Raw genomic sequence first — 26,170 nt, forward strand, 5'->3', positions numbered from 1 at the left:
GCCAGCGGAGCATGACACCGATCGCCTTTCTCGCAGGCTGGACGGTTTCAGAGAATAAAACATTATTAGTGTTTCGAGTGCATTCCAGTGTAGAATACAATCAGAGAGTTCTGAGAATCTAAAAAGGGAGTGCTATACAGAGAAAAAAAACGAGACAAGTAGGAGCTCGTTGGCGTTCCAGCGTTTCCACTGCTTCATACTAAGTTCGCAAAACCTGTGTCGAAACTAATATTCGAGCCCGTATTTACGCTATTTAGGGAGCTTTAAAATAGCCTAGCAAAACGCTTTGCGTACAGAGGCAAACAGCATCATCGGCACTCCACATGAGACGAGCCCAAACAAGGTGGGGGTTTTGGGTACGCACGCTATTTTTTAAATATAGCGTCGGTACCGAAACTCGCTTGAAAGCCTTTGGGCAATGCACCGCGAAACTGAGGGCGAGTAGGAGACGAAATACTTGAGGGTCGTCAGAACGCCAAGCTCTAGTTCGAACGATTCGTGGGCAGACCCATAGAGTGCTCATGATGTTCGTTAGACGTTTAATTGGCGCTAGTGTGCTTTCCCAAATTGAAGCAGACAGCAACCTGTCGAAAATTGACTTCCGGTAAGGCGTTTCTATGAGGAAAATTGAGTGCATTTTCTCCTTGCGCTCGAATAAAAGAGCAAATATCCCGAATAATTTGTGCGTAATAGGTAGCTTGGAACATTTTTGAGTCAGGCAGACGAGATAATTGGTCAGCTGCGGCGTTTTTCTTTCAAGTTAATTGCATTAAAATAGTGCTAAAATGGCTTCGTACCTGTGTTTATGTTCCCTGTAGGAGACTTAGCGGAGACACGGCGTTCATGCTTTTTTAGCATAGGGGATATGCGTGCCAAACGAACGAAAGTTATTTGGAAAACCAAGAGAAACAGCAAGAACTAACCAGTAACATTGTATCACTAACTCTCTGTGCATGTAGGTGAGCAAAATTAATTGAAGGCCATGTAACACAGTTCGGTTTCAAATAAATAAGTACTGCTTTATTCTTTCTGCTCATGAATAAGTACGACGATGCTTGTTCCGCGTTCAAAACATCACCCGCACACTGGAAAATAAGGAGACACCAAAGAACAAGCGCCCGATAAAAGCGGCCCGGCATAGGAAATAATAAAAGAAAAAAGAACACTTTTATAACCCACGTACTTTATACCTTACGTTTTGAATGTTTTACCGCTCGTAAAAATACACGACGGGATCATATTGATATGATGACCGGAAGGAATATTAGCAATATATGAGCTCCACCGGAATGCTGGCGAAACTTGAACACGCTCTACATTTCTTTTGGTTGTTATTTTGCTTAGAAACGTCGCTCCTTTTTACGCAACTGCTATGGAACACAGGTTTGGACTTTAAATATAGCGAAGTTTCAAATCGTTCACTGGTAAAGAAAAATAGTGTAACTAAACCAATTACACTTCTACGATTATAATAAAGGTACATACTATTCTGTACAGTCGGCACAGAAGCACTGGGAAAGTAGACTGGTTTCTGTCCGCTTTAGTTTGCATCTCGGAAGTCATATAGACACAAGCGCCAGTTTAACCTCTGGCGTACATTTTAATACCTGTGTGGTTAGACCTAAAGCTAGCTGACTTTTTTTCCACAGGTGAACTTATGAAACACCTGGGCTACAATATAACAAACCTTACTCCCATTCAATCATGAATCCCACCTAAGAGTCAACTACTCAGAATCAAAGTTGATCCAGTTAGTAAATGTATGCGTAAAATAAGAGATATAAACGGAAAAATCTATCGAATAAAGCGCTTAGAAAAAGAAGCCTAACACTTAAACTTTACAATCAATTATACGAACGGCACTTTTAAAACAGAAATGCACGCTAGCAATATTTGAAGCCAAAAAGAAATCATGACACGGGAGTGCCAGCGATCGAGTTTCTAACCCCCTGAACGCTGATGCTAGCCATAGCCACGGCCATAGCCGAGTTCATCATACACTAAAAGGAAGAAGCGATAGCGAGAACGGAGATTGAGCATGCCTGCCGAGTTTTTCTAGACAATGAACTACCCACATACATCTACATCATTCTGCGACGACACACGCACAAATATCTGCTGGTAAATATTAGGAGCGAATGGGTCCCAGAACACAAGAGTTCTGATAAGGAAGAGCCGAGCTGATGAGCTCACCCGCGAACCGAGTCCGAAACACCGTCTGGCATGACCGACAGTGAAAAATATGAACCAAAATCGACATAAATATTAAAAAAAAGTTCTTGGGGATAGACGGAAAGCCTCCCCTTTTCTACCCCCAACCTCACACACTCATTCAAAAGAAGAAGCGTTCCTCATACGTAATGCGCAACCACACTCTCTACTTACCCCGCACTATATCCATTGCATTAACAATGCTGCAGGTCGACCCGCCCGCTCCCACTGCGGTGTATACCCCTGTAACCATCATCCACACTCTGGGACGGCTCTGCATCCCCCCAGAGATGCTATCAGTCGCTCTCCCATCTACCCCACCACCTCATCCAAAACTGTGGAAGGAATGGTCCTCCTTCCCTCGAGAGCTTCAAAAGCTGAGGTGGGCGACGAAGGCTGTGGTGGGTGACCCTTCCTTCGTCGCATTCAGAAAGTGGTGGACGACGAAGCTCCGAACACATATACCGAAGGCCCGGACCTGGGCTAAGAATCGAGGAGCATCTTCGATCTAAATAAAAGTTTTCTCTTTATTTCTCTCTTCTACACTCGTCGAACGTGTTCAAAAGGAAGAGCGAAACCTCGGACGCCGGCGTTCCGCGTTCTAAAGCGTTCGACGGGTGCAGTGGCGACCAATACTACCTTTGACTCCACTATGGTACCTGTAACGCGTGTCCGACTGGTGCGCGTACCGCGTCCAAACAAGTTAGCCCTCGATTTCTGCCTTATGGCGTCAGAGAAGTGGCATGCTGTCGCCAATCGCGATCCTGGTGGTGTCCCAGCAGCTGTGGTGCACGTGGCAGGCTGCATGTCGCTCTCCAGCGTGGCAGTCCACGACATTCGACAGCAGGGCACTGCGACTTGAGTTACGTTGTTTGTAAGCACTTCGGGACCACTTTTGATCTATGGGCGGGATAGGCTGCTAAACACACCAATGAGAGACGCCCTCCAGGCACCATGCCTCCTCTGCACTCGTCGAGCGGGTTCGAATGCGAACGCCAAACGACGCACGTCGGTGTTCCGCGGTGTCCAACGTACAAACGCCCTTGTTTGCCTACTTTCTTGTCCCCATGTTTTTCTTTGCACTTGCCTACGTGTTCCGCCTCCTAGCGCATTCGATGAGTGCAGTGAAGACCAAAACACCTAGTTCTAGGTCCACCCACGAATCATTGCAACCAGAGCTTGGCGTTATGACATCCCCGAGCGCTCTCATCTCCTCCCCTTCCTTAGTATTTCGGCGTATACCACCTAGAAGAGTAGGCCTGCGCATGATGCAATCGCTAGGGATTCCCCGAAGCGGCAAACACGCATAGGTTGGCTGAAGGGTAAGCCAAGCCAGAACAAGCTCCGTTCGAAAATAGTGGGTCCCAGACTTCGTGAACGCGACCTCTGCAGCGTCCTCGCGACCGGGATTTTCAAAAGGGGACGACAATGCCCTTTCACGCCAGGTGCATGAGAAGTGTTTCGAAGATCCAACAAATGGGCGGCAGTCGCCGGAATCTTAAAGGTCCAACCGCATGGTTGCGTTTTTCACGCGCTTCATCGGTGTCCACGTCTCCCTACGTTGACACGCCCCTAACACGAGAAACGGCGAGCAGCGCCATGGTGACCCGCACCAGCCCACGCAATTCGGGTTTTGCGCAGCGTCACTATAGAACGACCAGGCGTGAAACCTCAGAGAGCCGCCGACAACCCCCTGGTTACGGTGTATTGGTGCTTCACAAAAAGTTAATTTAAAACTCATAAACCTTTTGTTTTATTTTACGTTACACGAAATTAACTACCAATTCCGAAACAGTCGTGTACCTTCCTGCACCTGCTGCGCGGAGACTGACTCGGATGTTCCAGAGGGCGGGCTTGGCTACACTTTAGCCACGCGCGACTCTGGTTAGTCTCTGCCTGGCAGGCCACTTCCGGAGTCGACGCCGAGATCTGTCCTAGAGAGACTATGGCGCCTCGCGCGCAACGCATTGCTGCGGGTTACCTCGTGCGACGCGCCCCGACGAAGGGAGACGCCGACGCGGAAGAGACGCGTGAAAAAACGCCTTATGTGGTAGGGGCTTACAGCTCCGGTTGGACGAAGACTTTACTGCGAAGGCCAGTATGGGTCCGCCTCTTACCTAGGCGACGAGAGTGTTCGATCGGACCCGACTGGTCGACCGCTCAGTCATTATTCTAATGTTTAAACGAATATACATATTACGTTTTCTCAAGACCAAAAAACTATTTATTTTCTCAAGTTAAAGCATTTCGTGCGTGCAATGTTATTGCATCTTCGTGGCGCTACACGCGAGAGATGCTTGGGTCTTCAGTTGCGACGGAGAAACGCTATTCTAAATCTCTTTTGCATAACATGCGCTAACGTTAGGGTTCGTTATTCTAAAACTTTCTATTTACACCACCGACCATCGTCAGACTGGCTCGTCATGAAACTGACAGGTTTGATATTCCAAACACTTGACTCGAGTTAAGTCACCGCATGTTAGCCTCGTTTGCTGAAATGCAAACAGGCAACACAAAATTAAGTTATCTTGGGTGGCTTTTATGTTATTTCGTCGAACGGCTCCAAAGTTACTCCAATCGGGTTGTTCTTTCCCCCACTTTTCTTGACGGGCCGGACACGTGTGAGCAAAACCTCATTAAACCTAAACGAGGGGGCCTCATTGACTGTCCCCGTCGTTCAGGGGTTGTGATTACCGTGTTAGGCGTTCACTCACCGCCAGCCTGTCAGAAGAAGGAGAACGCTCGAACACTTGATTTAACACGCCCGCGTTAAAAGTTGGTCCGTGCGAGGTGCGAACTCCACCCGTTAATTGCGTTAATTAAGCCAATATCGTAAAAGCAGTACATTGCCTATCAAACTCATCATATAGCTATTATCGTTAGCCGAACCCGAAAAAAAGCTGGAATAAAAATCTTCGCTATTAATTTAATCTGAGTGTAAAACGGAGGTGTCATTTGTTGTTCTTTGCTACCCAAATTAACTTAGGTTTTAACAATGCCATTTCCGAGAAGATACAATGCCAATCAAGATCTTGTTAAATTCTGGTTAAATTTTCTTTAAAATCGGTTACCTCATTTAAGCTAGACACGCCCTCGGTTTCTAAACAATATTGAAAGGTAACTTAGATGAATTATATATTTAGCTTAACCGGTCTAAGTTACATACACGTCGCAATTTAATTAAGTCTGTAGAAGTGTTGAAAGGAGGTCAAATTTGGGGGTTTTGCGTGCCAAACCAACGACGGGCATCTGGCGCGCCCCAGCGGAGGACTGAGGTTTAATTTCGGCCACCTGGGGATCTTTGGACGCGCAACCGAAAGCTCGGTTACACGGTGTCTTCTCCGCAATAAGCCTCCGTCAGATTGCGGGCACCTCAGCCGGGATTCGAACCCGTCTCATGGGGATCCGTAGGCCGGCGCCCTCGCCTCGGAGCCACCGAGGCGGCTGTTGAAAGGAGGGCCCGTTGGAATGGATGTATTATGTATAAAATGTTTCAGAATGCTAGAAGAAAAAAATTAAAACTTACAGCACAGGCAAACACTTGTCTTTCCGTGTGTTATTATTTTTGCCTAATGTTTTTATCTTTTTTTTCACGGTCTTCATACATAAATAATTATATCTGTGTGGTCGCCTTGTGAATTCTGACGTGACCCGAGGTTGAGAAGCTTAATTTTGCTTTTGCATTAGATTTACATTAGCGAGATCGGTCGCCCTTTATTTTACTTGACCCTGTGTAAAGTGTTTCCTTTCTTTGAATTTAATTTCTTTTTAACGTTATCCTAAAATTTTCAAAGATACTTTTATTAACGTATGATCTAAAACTTATCCTTATACTTTAATGAATTATTTTTACTTCGGTTATCATCCCGTTCCAAAAATTATTATTTTGACTAAAAAGCTTGTCTAGTCCAGGCAGTTAATATGTGAATACATAAACGTTAACCCGTGCAGACGATAACGAACTGATCTTTCGCGAAAATTCCTACAACTACACAAGAGCATGGACAGTTAAGGGCGTTCATATAGCTAAATTATGTTCGTTATTGTTAATATTATAATAATGTAAAGTTCAACTAAGCGGGGTTTGAGAAGCTCACAAAATCTGGTGCACAATATAGTGAGAAGCGCTCCAAATTAGAGTACCACCGAAGGTTATTTCTAATGCTGAGTCGTTGAGTGATGGCGACCAGGTTCTTAATTGAACATTTTCGTCTGATCGCTCACATTAGTTTAACTATATAAACTGTTGGTAGTTTCACGTTTATTAACATTAAAATAATACTAAATAAGATAATAACACATAAAATAACACTAAATAACATAATAACACTAAATAACATAATAACACATAAAATGACACTAAATAACATAATAAGACATAAAATAACACTAAATAACATAATAACACATAAAACAACACGCCTCTCGCTCCAATGCGCGCTTATGGATAGTATTGCAATACAGGTTAGAGGGATCATAAAAAAATGTATTCGGGTTTTACGAAAGGATTCTAGTGCAGAGAGAAATATAGACAAACGTAAACACCATATTCTAAAAAACGATAATCTTTTTTTTTTAAATTTTAACGTGAAAACGTTAGTTCCCACTTTATTACAATGCGTCCGCAGTTAACACAAACTGGTACTTCCCATCCCAAGACACAATATTTGAACGCTGTTGAAGTAGCGAGCATACCTAGTGTGCCATCGCTATGCTTGTGGTCAAGTTAGTTTAATGCATAAGCCGGTATCCTGTTTCAGGCACGGGGCTAATCAATGAAGCGACAAATATCACCGAACTTTAACACTGTCAAAAATATAACATGCACATTGTTCACTGCAAATCTAAGCGCGTTGCTGCGATGAACATTGGAGGCGCGAATGGGAGACAGAACACGGAACAAGAGACTTACTCCTTGTGCGGGACACACGCATGAGAAGGTGGTTCTATTTTCTGTTTTTTTTTTTTTTTATCAGCTGCTGCACAGAGGGAAATTATAACAGCGTATTACATAATATTTAAATAGAAAATTTAGCTACAAGGTATTTAGAAAAAGCGAGAAAGTCCGTTTTCTAGTGTCTCAAATGGCAACAATTTTTACTCGCAGGTTTCCTGCCCTGTACGGAAAGGTGGCTTCTTCTCAAGAAGACCCTTTATGCGGCAGAGCTTTTCTCTCAGGCCAGAGGAACCGGCTGATGGTTGGCGGTTTCATTTCCATTCGTGTAGGACAAAAAGAGGTTCTCATCTCAAAAATGTTTTATTAGAATATACTTAGTGTCACAAAAGAACATTTACGCGGTTTTTCTTACTGCGAAAGTAAACTAGGCATCGCCGAACGCTCATTCTCCGCCCAAAGGTCGCAACTAGAGGTCACAAAGTTTCAGCCAGATCCGATACCTTATTCAATAGATATACGTGATTTTCTAAAAAATTCAATGTGAGAATTGCGGCCGACGGAGTTTTGGAGTACATCTGGCTCTATGGCACGAAAAACCGAAAACAGGCAAAAATGGGCTTTATTTTCCCATTGAAATTTTCAGAAAATCACTTAAAACTTTTGATTAAGTTATCGGATCGGGCTGAAACTTTGGCATATGGTTGTGACCTCTAGAGCTTTCTTCGGATGAAGAATGAGCGTTCGGCAATGTCTAGTTTATTTTTACGGTAAAGAAAACCTGCAAATTTTCTTTTCTGACACCCTGTATATGCTGGGCCAATCCTTCAATAGAAAAAATCTTTTAAGCCGTTTTTGCGTGATATGTTTGATTTTAGTGTTTTACTTTTAAAGGACCAAAGGCGAATTTTGGAATCAGGGTGATCATCACAGTATGCGTTTTTGGGATCGTCTGCAGGCTCAAATACCTTACTCAAACGAATGATGCTTTTTACATGGCTTTCTAAATTACGTTAGACTCGCAAGCCGTTGATAACAAAAATATCGCGTTATTCATTTTTATAAGAACTTCAAAACTTGTCTTCTTTGATGATAATTTACCAGGTTTGGATGATGATAACTTTTGTAGCTTTCAATATTATGACATAAATTATACATCAACTGCAACCTTAAATAAATACCTATTCAACGAGCGCAATGTTATATCATTCCATAAAAGTTAAACTACGAAAAAAAAAAGCCACTGAGTTCAAGAGGAAACCGTAAAAATAGAAACTTCTTCAAGTTTCTCAGAAAATCGATCACTAATTTATTTTTCGTATGAAGAACCTTTGGTGTGGCCTAAGGTTCAATAAAAGACGTATATGTGGTTTGGATACACAAATCAGTACAATCGGAAATACGTTATTTTTTTCATTTCTATCTTAAGATACTAAGTTGTGCCATAAATACTCTAAACGACTTATTTTTCGCGGGCTCTACATTTCGCGATTTTTGGTCAAAGCTGAAATTTCGAAATAATTCGCGGGCTCTAAAAATTGCGACGCGGTGGAATCTCAATATAAATTCTAATGATTTTACATTTTACCGGAATTGTTCGCGAGACCTAGTTTCCGCGAATTGCACGCGATTCGCGATATTCGCGAAATTTAGGCCAGTGCGAAAATTAAGTTGTTTACAGTATGTGTTTTTCCAGTTTGTTAATTATTCGTTGGCACTTACTCATATGTTGGATGGCTTTAATATAACAAAAAAATAAGCTTGTTATGCATAATATATGAAGGTTTGCATAAACATATCCGGCCTGTTTATTTAAAAAAAATAAACCAATTGACAGTAAAAAAACATTTCCCTAGCTTGAATAAGTAACAGTTTATAAATACTACCTTATAAAAGTCCTATCCGGGATACTGTAGCACTAGAGACGAAAACACACAACGTTATTACTGATGCACCGAGTATCCTAACACAAAAGTTCGCTTTTTTCAAGTTGGCGCCTCGCCAAGCAAATTAGGCCTAATAAGAAGCTGTGCACGTTTATCCCCTTAATCTTCGCTTCTTCTTCTTAAAAAGAATAACAAACAAAAAACTCGCATTAAGAATGTGGGAGCACAGTGTTCTCCAAACGTAACACTGTCATGAGATGGTCCGGTTTGGGCACTTTTCATGCTATTTCTGGGTTATACCCGTCCAACTGCGTGGTGTCGTTTTGATTTCCGTACACAACCTAGCATGGTGAAAACATTCCAGCTGTTTCAGTGATCATTTTAGCTTTGAGTAGCCGGCAATATATGCATAATTGGGTAACTGACTGTCGGCGTTGTTCCCGGAAATAGGTTTTGTTTTTCTCAAACACAATATTTATCAGGGTTTTTAAAAGCCTTCGTTAAAACACCCGGCGTAATCATAAAACATTTTCCCTAGGTAGCCCTATTTGAGCAATCCGGAACTCAACTTACGAAAAAAACATTGCAAAAACTCGTTAACACCGAAATATCACGATATTGACAGTTCTCATCTGGCCTAAGCAGTCAGTGTCATTTCTTTTGTTTACTTGTGTATATTTCTTCCGATGGAACGCTACAACAACCAAGGGCATGTTCATTGCGTTGTGACGCTCGCCGCGAATTCTTTGCAGTGATTCTCCGATAATCCACGAGGTAGCAATTAGGTCGCTGGAAATCGCTGCTAATCAGTCGAGCGGAAGCATGTCGTGCTCCGCCGCATCGATAAAAATGACTGGAAACTAGGGGAGAGCCGCGTTGCTTAGACCATGGCGATGCACGCGTTCAAGCTAAGTCTACCAACGTCGAGCGATGCCGCATTATGAAAGGGCTGGCGTTTCGTAACAGGTCGGGATGAATTTACGGTGATATGAAGATAAAACGTCTGGCGGAGTCAAAAATTGAACAGGTTAGTGCAGAAGCTGTTCTTGAAAGGCTCGCCTCTGCTTTTAATGAACTCCCAGGGTGGAAGAAGCGCCCGCTCTGTCCTCTAAAATTAACCTGAATATGAAAAAAGATCTTAATTGTCTTAGCATCAATTTAGTTTGCTTGTTTAGACATGGCTCTCAACAAGTATTTGCGCTGCATCTGATTAAATCATTTGCGTAGCGGGAGATGTAGTTCCGCTATAAGAGACTCTAACTTACCTCTTCTTTTAATGACACCCTATCGAGGGAATGTTTTCTTTATAGTAACTTTCTTATAGCGCAGCTTTTAGGCGCCTGTTTCCGGCTTAAGCGGCGTCGCCGTTGCCTTCGGCGTAACCGTTCCTTGCATTATGGGACCTTTCCCATAATGACACCACATGTGACGTCACGTGTGACGTCACGATGGTCACGAGTGACGTCACCCTCCTGACGTCACACGGTTTCTAAATTTGGCGGAAAAGTTTTCCGCCAAATTTAGTGGGAAACTTTTCCCGCTAAATTTAGCGGAAATTTTTCTCACTAGGTTTAGCCGGGAAATTGTTCCGCCACAATTAGTGGAAAAAATTTTACCGTTAAATTTAGTGGAAAAATTTTCGACAAACTTAGCGGGAGAACTCAGCGCCAAATTTAGCAAGGAATTTTATCTCTAAATTTAGCAGGAAAATTTTTCCGCTAAATGTCGCAGAAAAAATTGCCCGCTGAATTTGGCGGAAACACTTTTTTGCTAAATTGGGGGAGGGGGGGCATTTTCCCCGCTAAGTTTGGCGGGACAAGTTCCCCGGGCAATTTTTCGACATATTTAGCAGAAAAATTTTCCGCCAAATTAAGCGGGCAATTTTTTTTTACTAAATTTAGCGGGGAAATATTTTCTGACAGATTTAGCGGGAAAATTGGCCCGCTAGTTTTAGCGGGGAGAACTTACCGGGATATCGTCCCACAAATTTCCCATGAATTCCCCTCCGTACCCTTTCCTCCTCCTCCTCAAGAGCTCAAACTCACTCAAACTCTTTATTTCTCTCTGTTTGGAGAGGGAAGACAGAGAAAAAAGGCAACTCAGTGGTTGAAGATTTACGCCGCTGCGCTCTAATATGGCATCACATAAAATTGTAAACGTCTTTCATTTTTTTTAAAGTTTTATTAGCCGTCGAACCCTAATATTTTGCACGACCTGTAAGTTTAAGTCAGATAATATGTCAATTTTAAAATAAGTAGCTCAAGCGTAGAACAAATCTATTGGAAAAATATATTAAAGGGGCACTGACACCCCAAAGGTCGTATTTATTTTTATTGTCTAAAACGATGCAAGTTGCAGTCATAAACACGCAAAAAAAAACGCATCGCGAAAAAAAATTTTCCCGCGCGCGCGCGCGCCTTTTTATTTTTGGCGTTTGATTTTCCCGCCTCTCGCCTCCTCGCTTCTTTTGATCGGTGACGTCAAAAATCAGGAAATTTAGAAGCTTTGTAGGCGACATCTCTATAACATTTAATTACGGCAATCCTAAAACATGTTTTTTAACGCAATTGCGAACGCACTACGGCTCTTCTTTTTGAAAGACCAAAAATCGGGAGTTCGTTGTGGTGCCGTCTCCTGGATTTGTATCCTCCAACGGAAAACAGACGACACCGCTCAAAACCGGTCCGCCGCAACGCCGGGCGCTCGCTCCTTTCCTCCTCGCTTTGGGTCGCCATGGCAACAGCAGGGAGTGGTGACAGGAAAGGGGACTCTCAGGTCTCCGCAATTTTTGACGTCAAGGCACCGGTGCCGATCGCGCGGGAACTTCGAATTCGGCATTTGGAAATTGTTTTTTTACTTCACGAATACTGAATTCCCAAATCTCAAATTTTGAGGGTAATGTCCCGGCATCGTTTTCAATCGTTTCGGATAATAAAAAAAATATGATTTTGATGTGTCAGTGCCCCTTTAATGTAATTTTGAAGGATATTGTCATCTGATGCCCACGACTCTAGTCAGGAAACGTCGTCATATGTGTTGAATGTACGCACGCAAAAACTCCTTTCACCAAATCATCTGACTTCGAACAACGCTGGAGAAAGCGTTCATACATTATCGCTGCTACCCTTTCATGTCTTGTGGCTATAAAAAATTAAAAAAAGAGATTGTCTCCGACAGCTACTCTTGACATTTCACGCCACGATATATCGTGATATTTATGTAGGTTGGTGATTTGGGCCAGTTCATCATGTCGTGATATTTGTTTTCGGCTCATAAACAACATTTTGTAAACACACAAATACCTGACGCTTGTTATTTTTTGGTTAACAAACTGTCAGCAAAACGCAACCATTTCTTGATGGATGTGGTATAAGGTTTGAATTATGGTAGAAAATATGCTGTTGTGCATCTTTCGAACTATTGAATATAATGAATACATATTGTACACTTTTGCGAATTTGTTTATATTGAGCGTTTGCGCGTGTGTACGATTGACACGCATTTCAAAGAGTCCTGAGCCAGTTTCATCTCCTGGACCGCTTTTTGACGCTTAGTTCATTTTTTTTTTAATTCACTACATTTGCGCTACATTCATAGGTGAGTTCACGGAGGCAAAAATGAGGAAAGAGGGTGCAAACCGATAGGTGATATAACCAGTGCTTGACGTATCATGACCTAGGATAGCAGTAACGCAGCATGTAATAAATAAATATCTGCCACGTAAAATGAAAATAAAATAAAGAAGGAGATTTCAGCTTAAGCTCTTCACTTTCCATTTTTTAATCGTTTTTTTTTTTGTTGCCATATAAACGAGAGAAATCTAACTCACACCGATTGACTTATAAATACGTTAGTATCTTAACGTGACACTCCAACCTGGGTTACACGTTAATCGCCATATCCGCCGTAATCTTCCACCAAATTGAAACCAGTTTGGCGCTTGTAGAATACGTTTTAATACACAAACAATGTATCACATTAAAAACAATTTAGAGTAGTAAAAAAAGTTATCTAAAATGTAAATATTAAGGTATGGCGCAAAAGACGTCTAATGTAAGAAGTTCTTTTTTTTTTTTTTGGGAAGTGAATAGTACTTAAGACAATCCACACTCGCGGCTGTTGTTAACGAATTTAGATTTCTAGCTAGACTTTGTTGAACATTCTTCGTCGCGCGCAACAAAACAGCTTTGCGAAAGTGCCGACTTAAACGACCACTCGATCAGCAAACGCACAACCTTTGCTAGAGTGTCTTAGCAAACTATAAGCAAAAAATACGAAGCACTGTGCACTGCTTAGGAAACTTCAGATAGCTTCGCACCACAGCCGCAAGCGATCACAGGAGACGTGCAGGATCGGGACTCCTTTTACAAAGATCGTGAGCCACGGCTGAGGGTCGAGTACAGAGCCTCTCACTAGGAGGCAGCGTCTATATTCGTCGCAACCAGCACGTTGGTTGTTCCACTTACTACGTCGATAATCTGCTGCAAGGTGAGACCGAAGCTGAGGATGAGCGGCTCGGACTCGTTGAAGACCGGGCGCTCGAGCGTGTTGTAGTTGGCCAGAAGATCTCCGAGGAGCCGGCGTTCGTGGGCACCTTGCTCCGTATCTATAAAACAAGAGAGGACAAACAGAGGGTCATATATATACATATCCAGAGTATGATGCAGATCAACAAATTATAATCCAAACCGTAAAAAAAGACGGGGTTTGAGTTTTTTGAGTTTTTCTATTTCATTTCCGCTTCGTCCAACAATCGATATGGGGGAGTGGCTGGCCCGTCGCACATTTTTTCAGTTATACTTCGCTCGACATACCGACGAGATGCTATCAGAGGAAATATATGGTGTCACTTCGTTTTTGCATTTAATACCTAAAACACGCTATAATCAATAGATAATACTGCATTAGTCTATCTTGTATATGGGACAGTTTTGGTGTTCAAAACTTTATTATAATTTTTGATAGAAAACACTCCATCTGGGAAAATTTGATCTAGGTCATTTATAATTCCATCAACGGTTGATAATACTTGTATAGTGTTTTGACCTGTGCCACATAGAATTGTAGACATTCACATGGTGTTTATGTGTACTCATGTTGTTACGCGTTATATTTTTTGGTACTTCTTCAAAAAATGTTGCTGTCTGTATGCCTCCCCCAGGCACTCACTGTGTTGGAAAATAAAATGAAATTGAATTGAATTGAATGATAGGAGATCTCCACTTGTTTTCGTTAATTCTGGTATACCACAGGGTTATGTACTGGGTCCATTAATGTTTCTTATATATATCAATGATTTGCCATATTCCATTTCTTTTTTGCATTAGTTTATTCGCTGATTATTGTCTTATTTACGGAGAAGTTGCTAACACTTTGGATACTCAGAATTTACACGAAGATATTAACGCATTCTCTAACTTGTGTGACTAATAAGGGATAAAACTTAACACGACTAAATGCAAAGCCATCAGAGTATATGGTGTTAATCTAATATTCCTCCAACTTATTTTCTTGTAAGCATCACCTTACCTTCCGTGCATTTATAAAAATACTTGGGTGTTCATATATCTGCAGATATTTCCTGGTAGATACATGTTGATAACGCAGCACGATAACCGCATGCTGTGTTATTTTAAACAAAATTTATTTCGTGCTCCTTCTCTGGAAGTAACTCTGTATAAAACACTTGTTCGCTTTAAATTACAATACGCTTCTGCCATCCGGAAGCCTGATCATTAGAAACTAATTAATACTCTAGAATCAGCATAAAAGTGTTTTGCTTGTTTTATTCTTAACACATATCATCAAACCACCAGTATAAGGTCTATGAATGCCACTCTATCAATGCCTAATCTTGCTTTACTCCCTAAAAATAGCTCGCTTGTGTTTCTTTCACAACATATGCCATACTAATCTATTACTTCAAGATCGATTGCTGAAACATCCGTTTTATATTTCTTCACGGTTGGATCATATATATTGGGTAGGCATTCCAAAATGAAACACTAATAGATTTCAAGGGTCGCTCCTCCCAATAAGTTTTGTGGACTAAAACCATCTTCGCACACCGATAGCGACAACTGCCGTAAATATTATAAACCGTTCCGACTGATTATCAAAGTGTACTGGCCCCCACTCCGTTCTGTAATGTCGATGGCCCTGAGAGTATTTGAAATAAAATATAAATAAATTATATATATATTAAAGATGGAAAACGAGTCAAGCAACATAAAAAAGATTGCTTTAAAGGGTCACTTCGGTACATTTTCTCAATTTTAGGACTAAGAGTGTTTTCAGTGAAGGAAGTGTCCCAGAATTACAAGTTGCCTAATTTTGTTTTATGCCTTGTGTAGTTCTATAGATATCTTATTTCAAAGTTTTGTTTTGAAAGTCTACGGCGAATCCGAAACTGTCGCCTCGGGCATGATGGTAGGTAGCCCTTGTGATCAGCTACATGGCCATCGCGTAATGTAAAGCTGGTACCGTGGTACAGCAAAACGTACGACTGGCTTAGTCGGAAGAGCAGTTTTGATCAGTCAAGTAATATGCCATGATTGTTTTACTGGTTTGCTTCGTATATATAAAACGTCTGTAACAAGTTATACACGTTCTTAAAGTTGCCGGCCAATGCAAGTTCAATGAACGCAGGCTCAGCGCAGGGTCAGAACAAGCCCCACTTACCGTCTGAAAAGAACTACGATCTTTGCGGTGTGCCATGCACGTTTCAAAAGCGTTGTCGAAAATAATCGCAAGCTCCCGCACGGCAGGAAGGGACTAAACTATGGCCGCCAGTAGATGCCACCTTCGGCACCATGGAGCTTGAGCGAGCGGGGAGTTAATAATCATTGTTCGCGATCGCTGAGGAGCACTTACAAACGGCGGCCCATAAAGCCGGGGGTAACACTGCTTATGCATTATTCAAAGACATTTTGCATACACATTCGAACGCGAGTCACCACAAGATCCGTGCTTCGAATGCCGAATGGCAATGAGTTCAATGAGAAAACGTGTCACCACGCGGCATTCGAACCATGGATATTGCGGTGACTCGTGTTTGCAGACTGTCTTTTGTAGGATGGGGGGGGGGGGGGGGGGGGGGGCGGGGGGGAGGGGGTATGAGCAGTGTGACCCCGGCTTACGGCATAACTTAACAACCGGAAATCTTTTGATGGGACGGCTGAAAACGCAGCAGAAATACACCGCAAAAGAAATGGCAGTACAACCACATAACCTCCATCAGTACGAACACAACATCGGGGTACAAGTATGCTTGGTAAAAAGTTAACCGGCTGAGTGCTCGTTGAAAAGCTAGTGGTAGCATTTTTAACATCGGTTTTAGAGTGGGTCGCGACTTCCGATCAGCGTAGTATTTTGGCAGTGCTCGTATTTAGATTCTGTAAGTCGATATTCTTCATTTAGTTTAGTTCGACTTTTGATCATTGTTACCCTTTGAAGAGAAGCCGAGAAGGTTATTGAAGAAAACGAGTTAGAGGTGAATTCTAGAGTATTTTTGTCCCGTGAATAAGAATATCACGCTCGTTTTTACCGAAGATGTACCTAAACCCGTGAAAACACGAAAAACCTTTCCCCAATCCTGGATATCTTGGCCGCCAAGCGCGTGTCGTTTGGGTGGGCAACACGTGCAATATACCTTTTGCTGAATAACCTTCAAAAAGAATGTCGGGAATGTAGGTACACGCGCTGCATATGCTGGCGTCTTCACCTCTAACTGATCGAAAGCAAAAATCTAAAACAACTGGCACTTCGCACGCGTGTTCCACGGACACATAATTTTGGTGATTTACTTGTTTTTTTTGTTTGTTTTTTTCTTGTATAGGGTAGGAGAGCACCTGCAGCGCGTGTACCTACTTTCCGAACATTCTCTTGGATGCTTGGGTAATATAGCGAAAGGTCTATTGCAAGCTTGTCAGGTATACGCTCCGGGCGCTGGTGTTTTGAAAAAAACCCGTGGCGCCATCTGTCCGACGAAATAAAAACTATTGGTATGTTACCGCCCTTCCCGACTGCTTTCGCGTTAGGCTTGCCAGGCGTAAAGTGCAGGCGTACCCCGGCTGCTTTCGTTATGCCGTCCGCAACAACGCAGGCGAAAAAGCGCACTTCTGTTTATTGCTGTGTTTACGATTGCCACAACAGCTACGGAAACACAGCTGGGAAGCTCCCAGTGGTAGAGTTTTACCGCTTTCCAGCAAAGCCGTACGAGGCAGAGCGTCGACGGAAATGGGTTGCAGCGGTGCGGCGCGCAACGTAAGGAAACCTTTTTTTTTTTTAGTTTTGTCGCTTCTCGGTTTTTGTTTGCTCTCCATGATACAGAATTGTTTCTCGCTGGCACAGTTAGACACTGCATTTTTGTGTACAGCGGAGACGGAGACTCCTGGGAACCCGCGAATGGGCAGGCCAGGATTTGCAGCTGCCACTTCGTAGGAAACAAAAAAAGCTCCATCGCTCAGCACCCCGCTTACATCCCCACGATCTTCCCTTCGTCGTACAAGGCGAGATGCAATGTGACGACGGAGACACAACTGCAACGATATGCACGGTAAGTGTGAAAAATCTACTTGGTGCGACAAATCGAAAACCCCGTAACGCGTGAAGCGCAAACGTTTTGTTGCGCCTCATCTCTCGACGACTCGCAAACCACCCGAGGTTCCAGTCCAGAAGGTTTCAAGATTTCCAAATCTCAGTAAAATTTAAATTAAAAAGTTTTTATTAATTTTTGTTTTGTTTAATTTCTCACTGAGCTTTGAATTCGAAATGGTAGCAATTTTCGGACACCACCGAGTTTCGAATTTGCAAATTTCGATGCTTGCAAAATTTCTCGTCTTTTTTTTTTTTGGGGGGGGGGGGGGGGCATTGTGTTTATTATGTTTCAAGAAGTTTGGGTTCAAAGTCTTCAAACTTTTGTGGACTGGAAGTTTTAAAAATTCGAAGATTTCTTGTTTCTCTGGAAATTAAAATCGTACAGTTCAATGATTTTCAATTTCTTTCAAGTGCATGTGTGCAAAGTATTGTTGCCACAGAAGTATCTGCTCCACAGTTCCAATTTCGAATAACGTTGTCAGGGGTTCATGTTTAAAAAAGTGTCAGGGCGGTATTTTGACGTGAAGTTCGTCAGCCAATCAAATGGGTGCAACTCATCTTCCCACTGTAGAGGAGCAATGTTTGTAGGTGGAGTATGACTGTTAGCTTGGGGGGTTCAACACCCATCATGCAGCAGTGATTACACGTTCGGGTTGCTGTATGATGCTCATCAGATCGAAACGACCAGGGGCGGCTAAATGGTTAAGTCCTGACGAGCCTTAAGCGATCTGGCGAAACTAAAACAAGTCAATTACCTACGGCATCCGTTACAAACAGAAAAAAGTTTTTGAGGTGTACGGAGACGCCACCTGAGAGCATTTTAGTGAAGCTTCAAGGCAATATTTGCATTCATATGCGTTTTCTCATTGCTTAGTTTGGTCGTCCAACCTTCGGTTAAAAAAATTTGCAGCACCCCTAATTGTAACAAGACTGTCTCGCCTAGAAATGATTAGCTAGAGGTTGCAACTAATTTGACCACCTAATTTGACATGGCTGAGCATGCATGAAGCGTAGCTTCTGTCCGGGTGGTCTAGTGAAGCCAACACAAAAGTATAGAAAATAAAACTGAACTCAATATCATTCAGGTGAGTCATGATGCACAGAACAAACTTTTGTTCGTTGGTTTGTAATTGTTTGCGTACCATTGTAAAATATTATTTTTATTTCGACTTATAGCTGGCAAAACAGGAGGAGCTGGGGAAACTCAGGTGTTTCCTCACAACCTGCAGCTTCAAGGGGGGAACTAGCTGGGCCCTCGACTACAGCAGCTGGGAACTCGGCCACTGAAGACGGTCCGGAGGTCTCTGCTGAACCGCCACTGTCAGAGGGAGACGCCGTGTGGAGTGTTAACGCAGTGAGTCAAGTTGGAAGATATGTTTTCTTGAATCCCCTTTCTTTTTTCTCTTAATATCATTCAGTGCAATGCGCGTGCTAGCCTTGGGTCCTTATAGGGACCATGAAGGCAATTTAATTTTTTTTAAAGGTGTTTTCGGAAGCATTGGGGTCCTAGCATGCCACACAATTTGTTTCTACAACGTTGCGACTCTTATTTCTGTACCTGCAAATAAATTTGCTAAACCGAAACAAACATTCAGATTTCTTCCTTCGCCTCTGGAAAGAGAAGTGACATCAGAGAGCACTGTCGGCATCGGTAGGATTTAGTGCACACTCAGTGTGGTTCCCGTGGTTCGCTCTAGTGCACGGCGGTCTGTGAAGAAAACCTGGAAGAAATGGACGACAACGTCGCCCGATCGACCGCACGTCTTTAGCCGACCTTTCGCGCATCCTACTACTGCACATAAACGCGGCATGATTGGTGACACCAGTTTGCAAAGCGAACACGAGACGACGCACGAAACCAAAACCAAAAGTCGCCGCCCCCGGCGCTCGTACCTTTTTCTTTTTTTTTGTCCATGGTTGCTCGATGCTTGTTACGCGCCCGAGGTAGCAGTACAGGGTGCGTTCAACCAGTGACAAACGGAGGGATCGCTTCAGATTAGGCTTTTATACACGGTATGAAACCCTTCAAAAAAAGATTATCCAACGTTCAAATAAAAATTTTTCATCACATCTCACCACCGAAATCGAAACCAAGAGCGCGTCTATCGTTTGAACCAATCGCCAGACGAGGAGCCCGTTGTCGTCACGCTTCGACGGCGCACTTTAGTTCACCTTTCTGCCGCCGCCTCGGTGGGGTCTCGGGCATCGTTCCCGGAGCTATTATTACCGCGCCTGTTTGCTCGATTGGTGCGGCACCCAAACTTCTGTTCGGGCTAGAACTTGGTCAACAGTATCTGAGACGTGCCTGACGTCCATTTCAATCGTAGAATAAAACTTCGAAACTTCCTTCATGGCCCCTTTAAGGCGGTAGTGAATAAAAACCAAAATATAACTATCGTGTTCAGAAATAAGTTAAACATGATCAACTCTGCCTGCTAATGACAATCGCATGCTTATATTTCAAATGAATGGCTGTATTTTTCGTTGTAAATGTTTGATTCTGCTGAGCTTCAAAATCAGGCATCGAAGAGCATGGTGCGTCTCGGGACATTCGTCACACCCCTCGACATCATCGGCCTCCTTATGGCCATGCATACCGTAATTACGAGCGTTGACACTTGGTGACACTATTGCGTTTACTACCTTTCTTAGTCAGAGTGCCCAAGGGCTGTAACAGGGAGATGCGGAGCCTGCGGAGGTATTGCGTCGTCTGCTCCGCGACTAGGTCTATATGGCGACATCGGCAACGTTGGTTTCGAGCACGCTGCTCTTTGGACGGGACGGCATCGTCCCGTCCAAAGACCTCTGTTATCTCGCACGAGGCGAGGTGCTGGTAATTTCCTACATCTTGTCTATGGCAGGATCAAGTGCGCCATTGATAGGACAAGTCAATTACTGCTCACCTGATTTACCACCGACTGATCACAATGACCAGACTCGGCGAGTGCACCCGCTTCACGGATAAATAAATATTGCTTTGAAGGCGCCACACTAGCAGGCCGAGTCCGCTGACGCAGCATGGAGGTGGCATCACTCAAGTATTTCACGTAGCGTATCGCATCGACAGTGGTGTGACCATTGCGTTGCCATGCCACCACGAAGAAGCACGTACACCACAACGATTTTGCGACATTCCTTGTCACAAGGGCAACCATTAAATGAACGAAATGAAGGCATCGCCGTAGAGGAAGCTTGCACTGGTCTCAACAAGATGAGCATGCTTGTCCCTCTCCTTAAACCTTGTCGTTACACGCTTTTTTTTACCTACATTATGTCTAGCCTACACCAATTAGCCCAGCTTATAACTTTCTTACGATACTGCATTCACCTGCATGGTTTTACCAAATTATGACTGACGTTGTAAAGTCAATGACAGGTTAAGAGAAGGTTTCTGGCTGGAGAGGTGGAAGCAGACGGAATGCTGAAGAGAGGAGGTGGTTTCCCTGTCTCCTTTCAGCATTGTCTGCTTCCTCCTCCCCTGTTCTCCTTTCCCACGAAAACTTTTCTTAACCTGTAACTATAGCACATGCAGCAGATTCATGAAAATTATATTTCTTTACAGTTCACACAGACCGAAAATGATGGCGGAGTTGGAGCCTGCAGCTTGTTTTTGTCCGTCGCATCGGATGGTGAGGCATCTACCCAGGTGTCCCATGCTGTCACTGAAAGTGTTGCTGTCCAAGCATCAACAGAACGTGCAGAAATAGCTGTGGGACCTGACAGCCGTACCTGCATTTTTGCTGGGCATGATTCTCTTGTGGGGAAGGTTGGTGCTCTTGAAGAGCTCTGCTCGGTGAGCACAAATGTTTTCGCTCTGCTACTGCATTTGCTTTGTTCTATCGTTGTCAGGGAGACTGATGTCTCTATTGAAAACAAACTGATCATATTTCTCGTGAAGTTGAAGCTGGGCATTTCATTCACGAGCATTGGCGTGCTTTTTGGCGTGCACAGGACGACAGTGAGACGCATCTTCTTTTTCATTTTGAGGAACCTGAGCTCTGCCACAAGCTCTTGGATTCCACATCCATCTCTCTTCGCGGTACAGGCAACGATGCCAGAGTGCTTCAAAGCACACTATCCTAGGTGCCGGTACATTATTGACTGCACCGAGGTGAGGACGGAAACTCCTGCAACAATAGAACAACAGCGGGCACTCTTTTCACATTACAAAGGATGCCACACGGTTAAGTTCTTAATTGCCATTCTTCCCAATGGAACTGTCACCTTTATCTCGGATGCATATGGGGGTCGGACGTCGGACACTTACATAACCATAGACTCTGGGTTTTTGGAACACATAGAACCAGGAGATGTTGTGCTGGCCGACAAAGGCTTTCCCGGAATCAAGGCGCCAGTTGAAAACAAGCATGGGGTTATGGTGTTTCCCCCATTTTCGAAAGGCCAGTTGCAGTTCACAAATGAGGAGATGGAGATGACGTATCAAGTTGCACAGGTGCGAATTCATGTCGAGAGGGCCATTCAGAGGGTCAAAGTTTTCAATATCCTTAATAGCAGAGTCCCGACCGAACTTATTCCTAGTATGACGGACATTGTACGCATGTGCTGCGTACTCGTGAATTTGCAGCCACCAATTATTGCAAAATGACTCTGCGACCTAGAATGCTGTTCTACTTGTGTGCTTCGAGGTTTGTTCTTACTTCCCATGTGGCTTATTTGAAGTAGTGCAATATCTAATTTTGTTAGTGCAATATCTAAGCCTGTCAGATATTTTTGTACAGTAAACTCCCACTTGAGCGAACGTCGGTTGAACAAATATTTCAGAACAACAAACTTTGAAAAAATCCCCAGCGGTTTTTCTATGCGTTTTATGCAAAAATGTTAGTGAAGTGAAGCACAGGATATTTCAAGCCAGTGGACTATGCCGTTGTGGTATGGGTTTGTCACAGCAACAAGCTGTGCCTGGCGAAGTACAAAAAAAAAAAAAACTATCTCTGGACAGTTTTGTTACTTCATGCGCCTTGAGAGTGCCGGGGCATATAAAGAATATATGTATATTATTTTTTTTTTAAATGAGAAAAGCAGCAATGTAATTTTTATTTACTTTGTATATATCAATGTACATGACTCCATAAATTGCATTTCACACTTGTGACTTGATGTATGCTGTTCCATATTCTAGTGAATATATTCAATTTAGTGAACCATTTCCTTGGGTTTCTTGGAGTTTGCTCAAGTGAGGGTTCACTGTATATCTGATTTCTCTGCATCCTACTTTGATTCCCAAAGTGATGTTCTGTATTGTATGACACATTGCACAAAGCTTTTTTCAGTGAATTTATTGTCTTGGTTGCTTTTACAGTAAACAAAGTTTTTCAAACACTACATTGTATATCACAGTACTTAATTGTCCTTTTGATTGATAAAAAATAAAACAATTCTGCTTCTCTTGTGTGTAGATGAACACCTCGTCCTCGCCTAACTACCCAGAACACAATGTGCAACTTGAAATTTGTTTTCTTTCCACCCGAAAACCGCAGATTGAGAACCGGCTGGTTTCAGTTGCGCTCGCTCTCTTTTCCGTGGTTAGGTGCCGTTTTCTATGGTTTAGACACAACCACCAAAGGTAACCAACCAGTCATGGGTCACCGAAGGCACACACTCAATACTAAAAATGGACACAAAATATGATACCCATTTGTTGTGACTTCTGAAAAACTGCAAATACGGCGATTGAAAGAAAAAAAAAAAAGTTCCACAGTCGCATGACTTTTGGTATGTTTCTCCACCTCTATATTTCCTTTTCCTCCCCAGTCCAGTTCCGGTTTCGAGCCGTGGCACTACTTGACTTTATTAAAAATATATGTGACACTGTAGCAAAATAATGATTGGGTAGTCTGACGTCGTAATAAATTGCCTGGCAGGACAAAAAAAAAAAGGGGGGTGTCGGCGTCTCTTTAATGTTAAATGTAATTGATGGCCCATGGTTTTAAGCATCTATTTTTTACCTCAGTTGCTGTCGCTATATAAATCTGGTTACTGCAGCGTTACCACCCAAATGTCGCTAGACACTTCTCTGGAATGCTTTGAGCATGTACCGAAAGTAGAAATTCTCTAGTTTCGGGACATACTCTGCAAGGAACTGCTCGTCCCGGGGCACTGTGACAATGATGTGCTGTTTCTTTGAATACACAAAAAGATATGTTTCAACTACATTCAAGATATACATCATGACCATAACCTGAGTGTAGTAACTGTGGCTCTTTTTCAGGACGAGGTGTCCATCTACATACTTGACGTATTTCACAAAGCTCGTCTCTTTGTGATAGTCAATTAACTTTGAATCTCGAAGAGAGTATGGGCACTTCACTTCCACTAGGCGGTACCCATCGTCGCAGCACAGAATGCCGTCTGGACTGCAGCTCAGCCATGGTTGATCCGGGTGGATCACGAGTCCAACCTGCACAAATTTGTTTTGAATTAGCTGTTTTATTCACAAATTCAGGACCAGAAACACTACCTGGTGCACGGGTTTTCCAAGAGCTCTCGCCAACACTGCCCGTGCCTTGCCCTCGGTTGCCCTGCCTGGTTTTGAACAAAAAAAAAATTGTCACACCTGCTGACAAGATTAAAGTAGGGGGAACAGCTTTCTACACCCTTGCTCCAGAGAAATGGGCTTGCTGTATTCATTACCATATGATGTGGCAGCCGAAGTGAAGGTCTTGGGATGAGCCAAGGAGTTGGCAAGCCGATGAAACTTGGCCCGCCTTGTCTTTACTCCATGGGCTTTCGTGCTTGTTAAGCGAAATTTTCGCTCTTGGGCCCACCTGTAGTTGCAAGCAGGACAAATAAAGCGTTTGTCATATCAACCACCTACCTATGCAAGACACTGTTTTCTATGTTATCTTTTAATACAAACCTGCTGGCAGCTGCCTGACCCCTTGTCATGAGGGCGATCTCCAAAATCTCGTCGAAATTTTTACAGACAAATGTTTCGTAGAGTGCCCGGCTCTCCTGCGTCATATCCAGGAGTGGATCATGCTTCTGTATGCGTAATGGAAGGAGGTTGACGATCTTCATCACTCCGTACACCTTTTTTTCTCCTTTCAGTAGGTCAGTCAGCATCTCGGTGTCGCACTGATCTACCACATCGTTAACCATCTCTGACAAGAGGGTGAAGCAGTCCCTGTCAACATCATCCTTGTTTTCTGCCTGTAGTACCTCAGCCAAGGGGCACCTTATTTCACCAAAATGGCCTAGCAGCAGCAGTGATGGTGAAGCCGGCGTCACCACAGGATTGCCAAGCTGACTCTTGTAGCCTGGAAAGAGTGGCAGTATCAAAATAGATTGTGAAAGCATGAGTGCGGTTTGTCAAAGATATATATATGTATTTCTTCCCCGCGTTTGGGGTTGCTGTTAGATTTCTTACGTGGGAAGAGCTCATCAATCCTTTTTTTTTTGTCGAGAACGGGCCGCGAGGACGGCTTCCCCCAGGCACAAGGGCGGTCCGTGCACGCAGTGTGCTTCTCGCTGTTCACAAAAGTCGCGAGCGCTGCTCCATGTTTACACCACCCACGCACGCCAGCCTTGCAGGTGCAGCTCGCGCCCACGATGAGTCTCGGGTGCGCTGAAAGCTGCCGTAGCAAAAAAAAAAAAAAAAAAAAAAAAAAAAAAAAAAGAAATGTGTGTAATGCACGGTTGAACCGAGAAATGAGAACAACAACAAATGAGGAGTGGAGGTGGGGTACGCGAAACCGAACCGGGTGGCACGCTCACCTGAAGCCGGACGTTGTACACAGCAGACTTCATCTGCGCGAGGCATTTCCCTACAACTTCGCTGGGAGCTGTGGGATGAATGACTTCTTCTTTCACGCCAAACACGTGACGGCCCGCATAAAGTTGCTCCCCTAACTTTAGTGACTTTTCTTTGAAATATTCTGCGATCTTGTCAATCCTTCTGAAGCCGCAAAAGAGCACCGTCGGATCGCACGTGCGAGCCGCCATTTTCAGATGGGAACATACCAATCGTTCTTAGGTCGACCACGGGCGGCGCTGGCGAGCGCAAGCGACGGTGGCGCCGGAGTGGCCGCCCGGAGGGTATATTCCACACACAAACACCAGTCGTGACGTCTTTTTTTACATTTTTAAAAATAGTAGGAGCGCGCATGCATAGCTTTGATACGCACTGAAGGTACGCGAAAGCGGAGATTTCGAAAACTCCTTTTATGACGTAACGCTCCGGGAACATGGGGCTTCAGTGGTATATTGAAAATGATTTTCTGCTACTTCCGTGCTGAATATTGAAACAAGAAATCTCAATATTCGTGAGCCTGGAGGCCAAATGAATTCCATTTAATTGTTTTTACTCAAATAGAAAACCGCTTCAGTTTACCTTTAGGTAAGAGTGAAGAAAGCGTTGTAATTGCCTACAATAGGTAAGGAGAGGAAGAAATTCAGAAGCTCAAAGCGTGTTCATGAGATTTTATACACCAAATCAAAGCTCAAAAGCATTTTCCGAAGTCGCTTGAGAACTGTGGATATTGTACATATGCAAACAACGAAAGATGAAAATGCTCCTTTCGAACGCCATCGTCGCCGTTTATTTTTTTATTTTTTTCTTGGG

General features: G+C 43.4%; 3 protein-coding genes across 3 annotated transcripts in view; 1 reads left to right on the top strand and 2 right to left on the bottom strand.

Annotated features, from left to right (window-relative positions):
- LOC120840931 (neuronal acetylcholine receptor subunit alpha-7-like) overlaps window positions 1-14,087 on the bottom strand; it is a 101,740-nt gene extending 87,653 nt beyond the window's left edge. The window contains exons 1-2 of the mRNA XM_042290419.1: window positions 14,021-14,087; window positions 13,458-13,597 (exon numbers count right to left, since the gene is read on the bottom strand). Of these exons, the coding sequence (XP_042146353.1) occupies window positions 13,458-13,597; window positions 14,021-14,087 (207 nt within the window). The remainder of the gene's footprint in view (window positions 1-13,457; window positions 13,598-14,020) is intronic.
- A 2,987-nt stretch (window positions 14,088-17,074) lies between these two features.
- Window positions 17,075-22,207, top strand: LOC8029729. The gene is made up of 4 exons (XM_040214894.3): window positions 17,075-17,256; window positions 17,369-17,548; window positions 18,766-18,943; window positions 21,152-22,207. The coding sequence occupies exons 1-4, from the start codon at window positions 17,075-17,077 to the stop codon at window positions 22,193-22,195; spliced, it is 1,584 nt and encodes a 527-aa protein (XP_040070828.2). The 3' UTR covers window positions 22,196-22,207.
- Window positions 22,208-22,901: 694 nt separating this feature from the next.
- Window positions 22,902-25,551, bottom strand: LOC121835877. The gene is made up of 6 exons (XM_042290420.1): window positions 25,324-25,551; window positions 24,977-25,181; window positions 24,467-24,866; window positions 24,241-24,374; window positions 24,068-24,132; window positions 22,902-24,007 (listed from the first exon to the last, which is right to left on the bottom strand). Exons 1-6 carry the CDS (start codon window positions 25,549-25,551, stop codon window positions 23,612-23,614), a joined length of 1,428 nt encoding a protein of 475 aa, XP_042146354.1. The 3' UTR covers window positions 22,902-23,611.
- Window positions 25,552-26,170: the final 619 nt, after the last annotated feature.

The sequence above is a fragment of the Ixodes scapularis genome, unplaced genomic scaffold, assembly GCF_016920785.2.
Source record: "Ixodes scapularis isolate PalLabHiFi unplaced genomic scaffold, ASM1692078v2 PGA_scaffold1__304_contigs__length_218370807, whole genome shotgun sequence".
In the NCBI taxonomy this organism is placed as follows: domain Eukaryota; kingdom Metazoa; phylum Arthropoda; class Arachnida; order Ixodida; family Ixodidae; genus Ixodes; species Ixodes scapularis.

Excerpts from the sequence above, each read along its gene's own strand:
- LOC8029729 (XM_040214894.3), top strand. The coding sequence starts at position 17,075 with ATGCCGTCCGCAACAACGCAGGCGAAAAAGCGCACTTCTGTTTATTGC. Across the intron at positions 17,257-17,368 it reads GCAGCGGTGCGGCGCGCAAC|CGGAGACGGAGACTCCTGGG; the intron begins GTAAGGAAACCT and ends TTTTGTGTACAG. Across the intron at positions 17,549-18,765 it reads CAACTGCAACGATATGCACG|CTGGCAAAACAGGAGGAGCT; the intron begins GTAAGTGTGAAA and ends TTCGACTTATAG.
- LOC121835877 (XM_042290420.1), bottom strand. The coding sequence starts at position 25,551 with ATGGCGGCTCGCACGTGCGATCCGACGGTGCTCTTTTGCGGCTTCAGA. Across the intron at positions 24,375-24,466 it reads GGTCAGGCAGCTGCCAGCAG|GTGGGCCCAAGAGCGAAAAT; the intron begins GTTTGTATTAAA and ends TTGCAACTACAG. Across the intron at positions 24,008-24,067 it reads TTGGAAAACCCGTGCACCAG|GTTGGACTCGTGATCCACCC; the intron begins GTAGTGTTTCTG and ends AAATTTGTGCAG.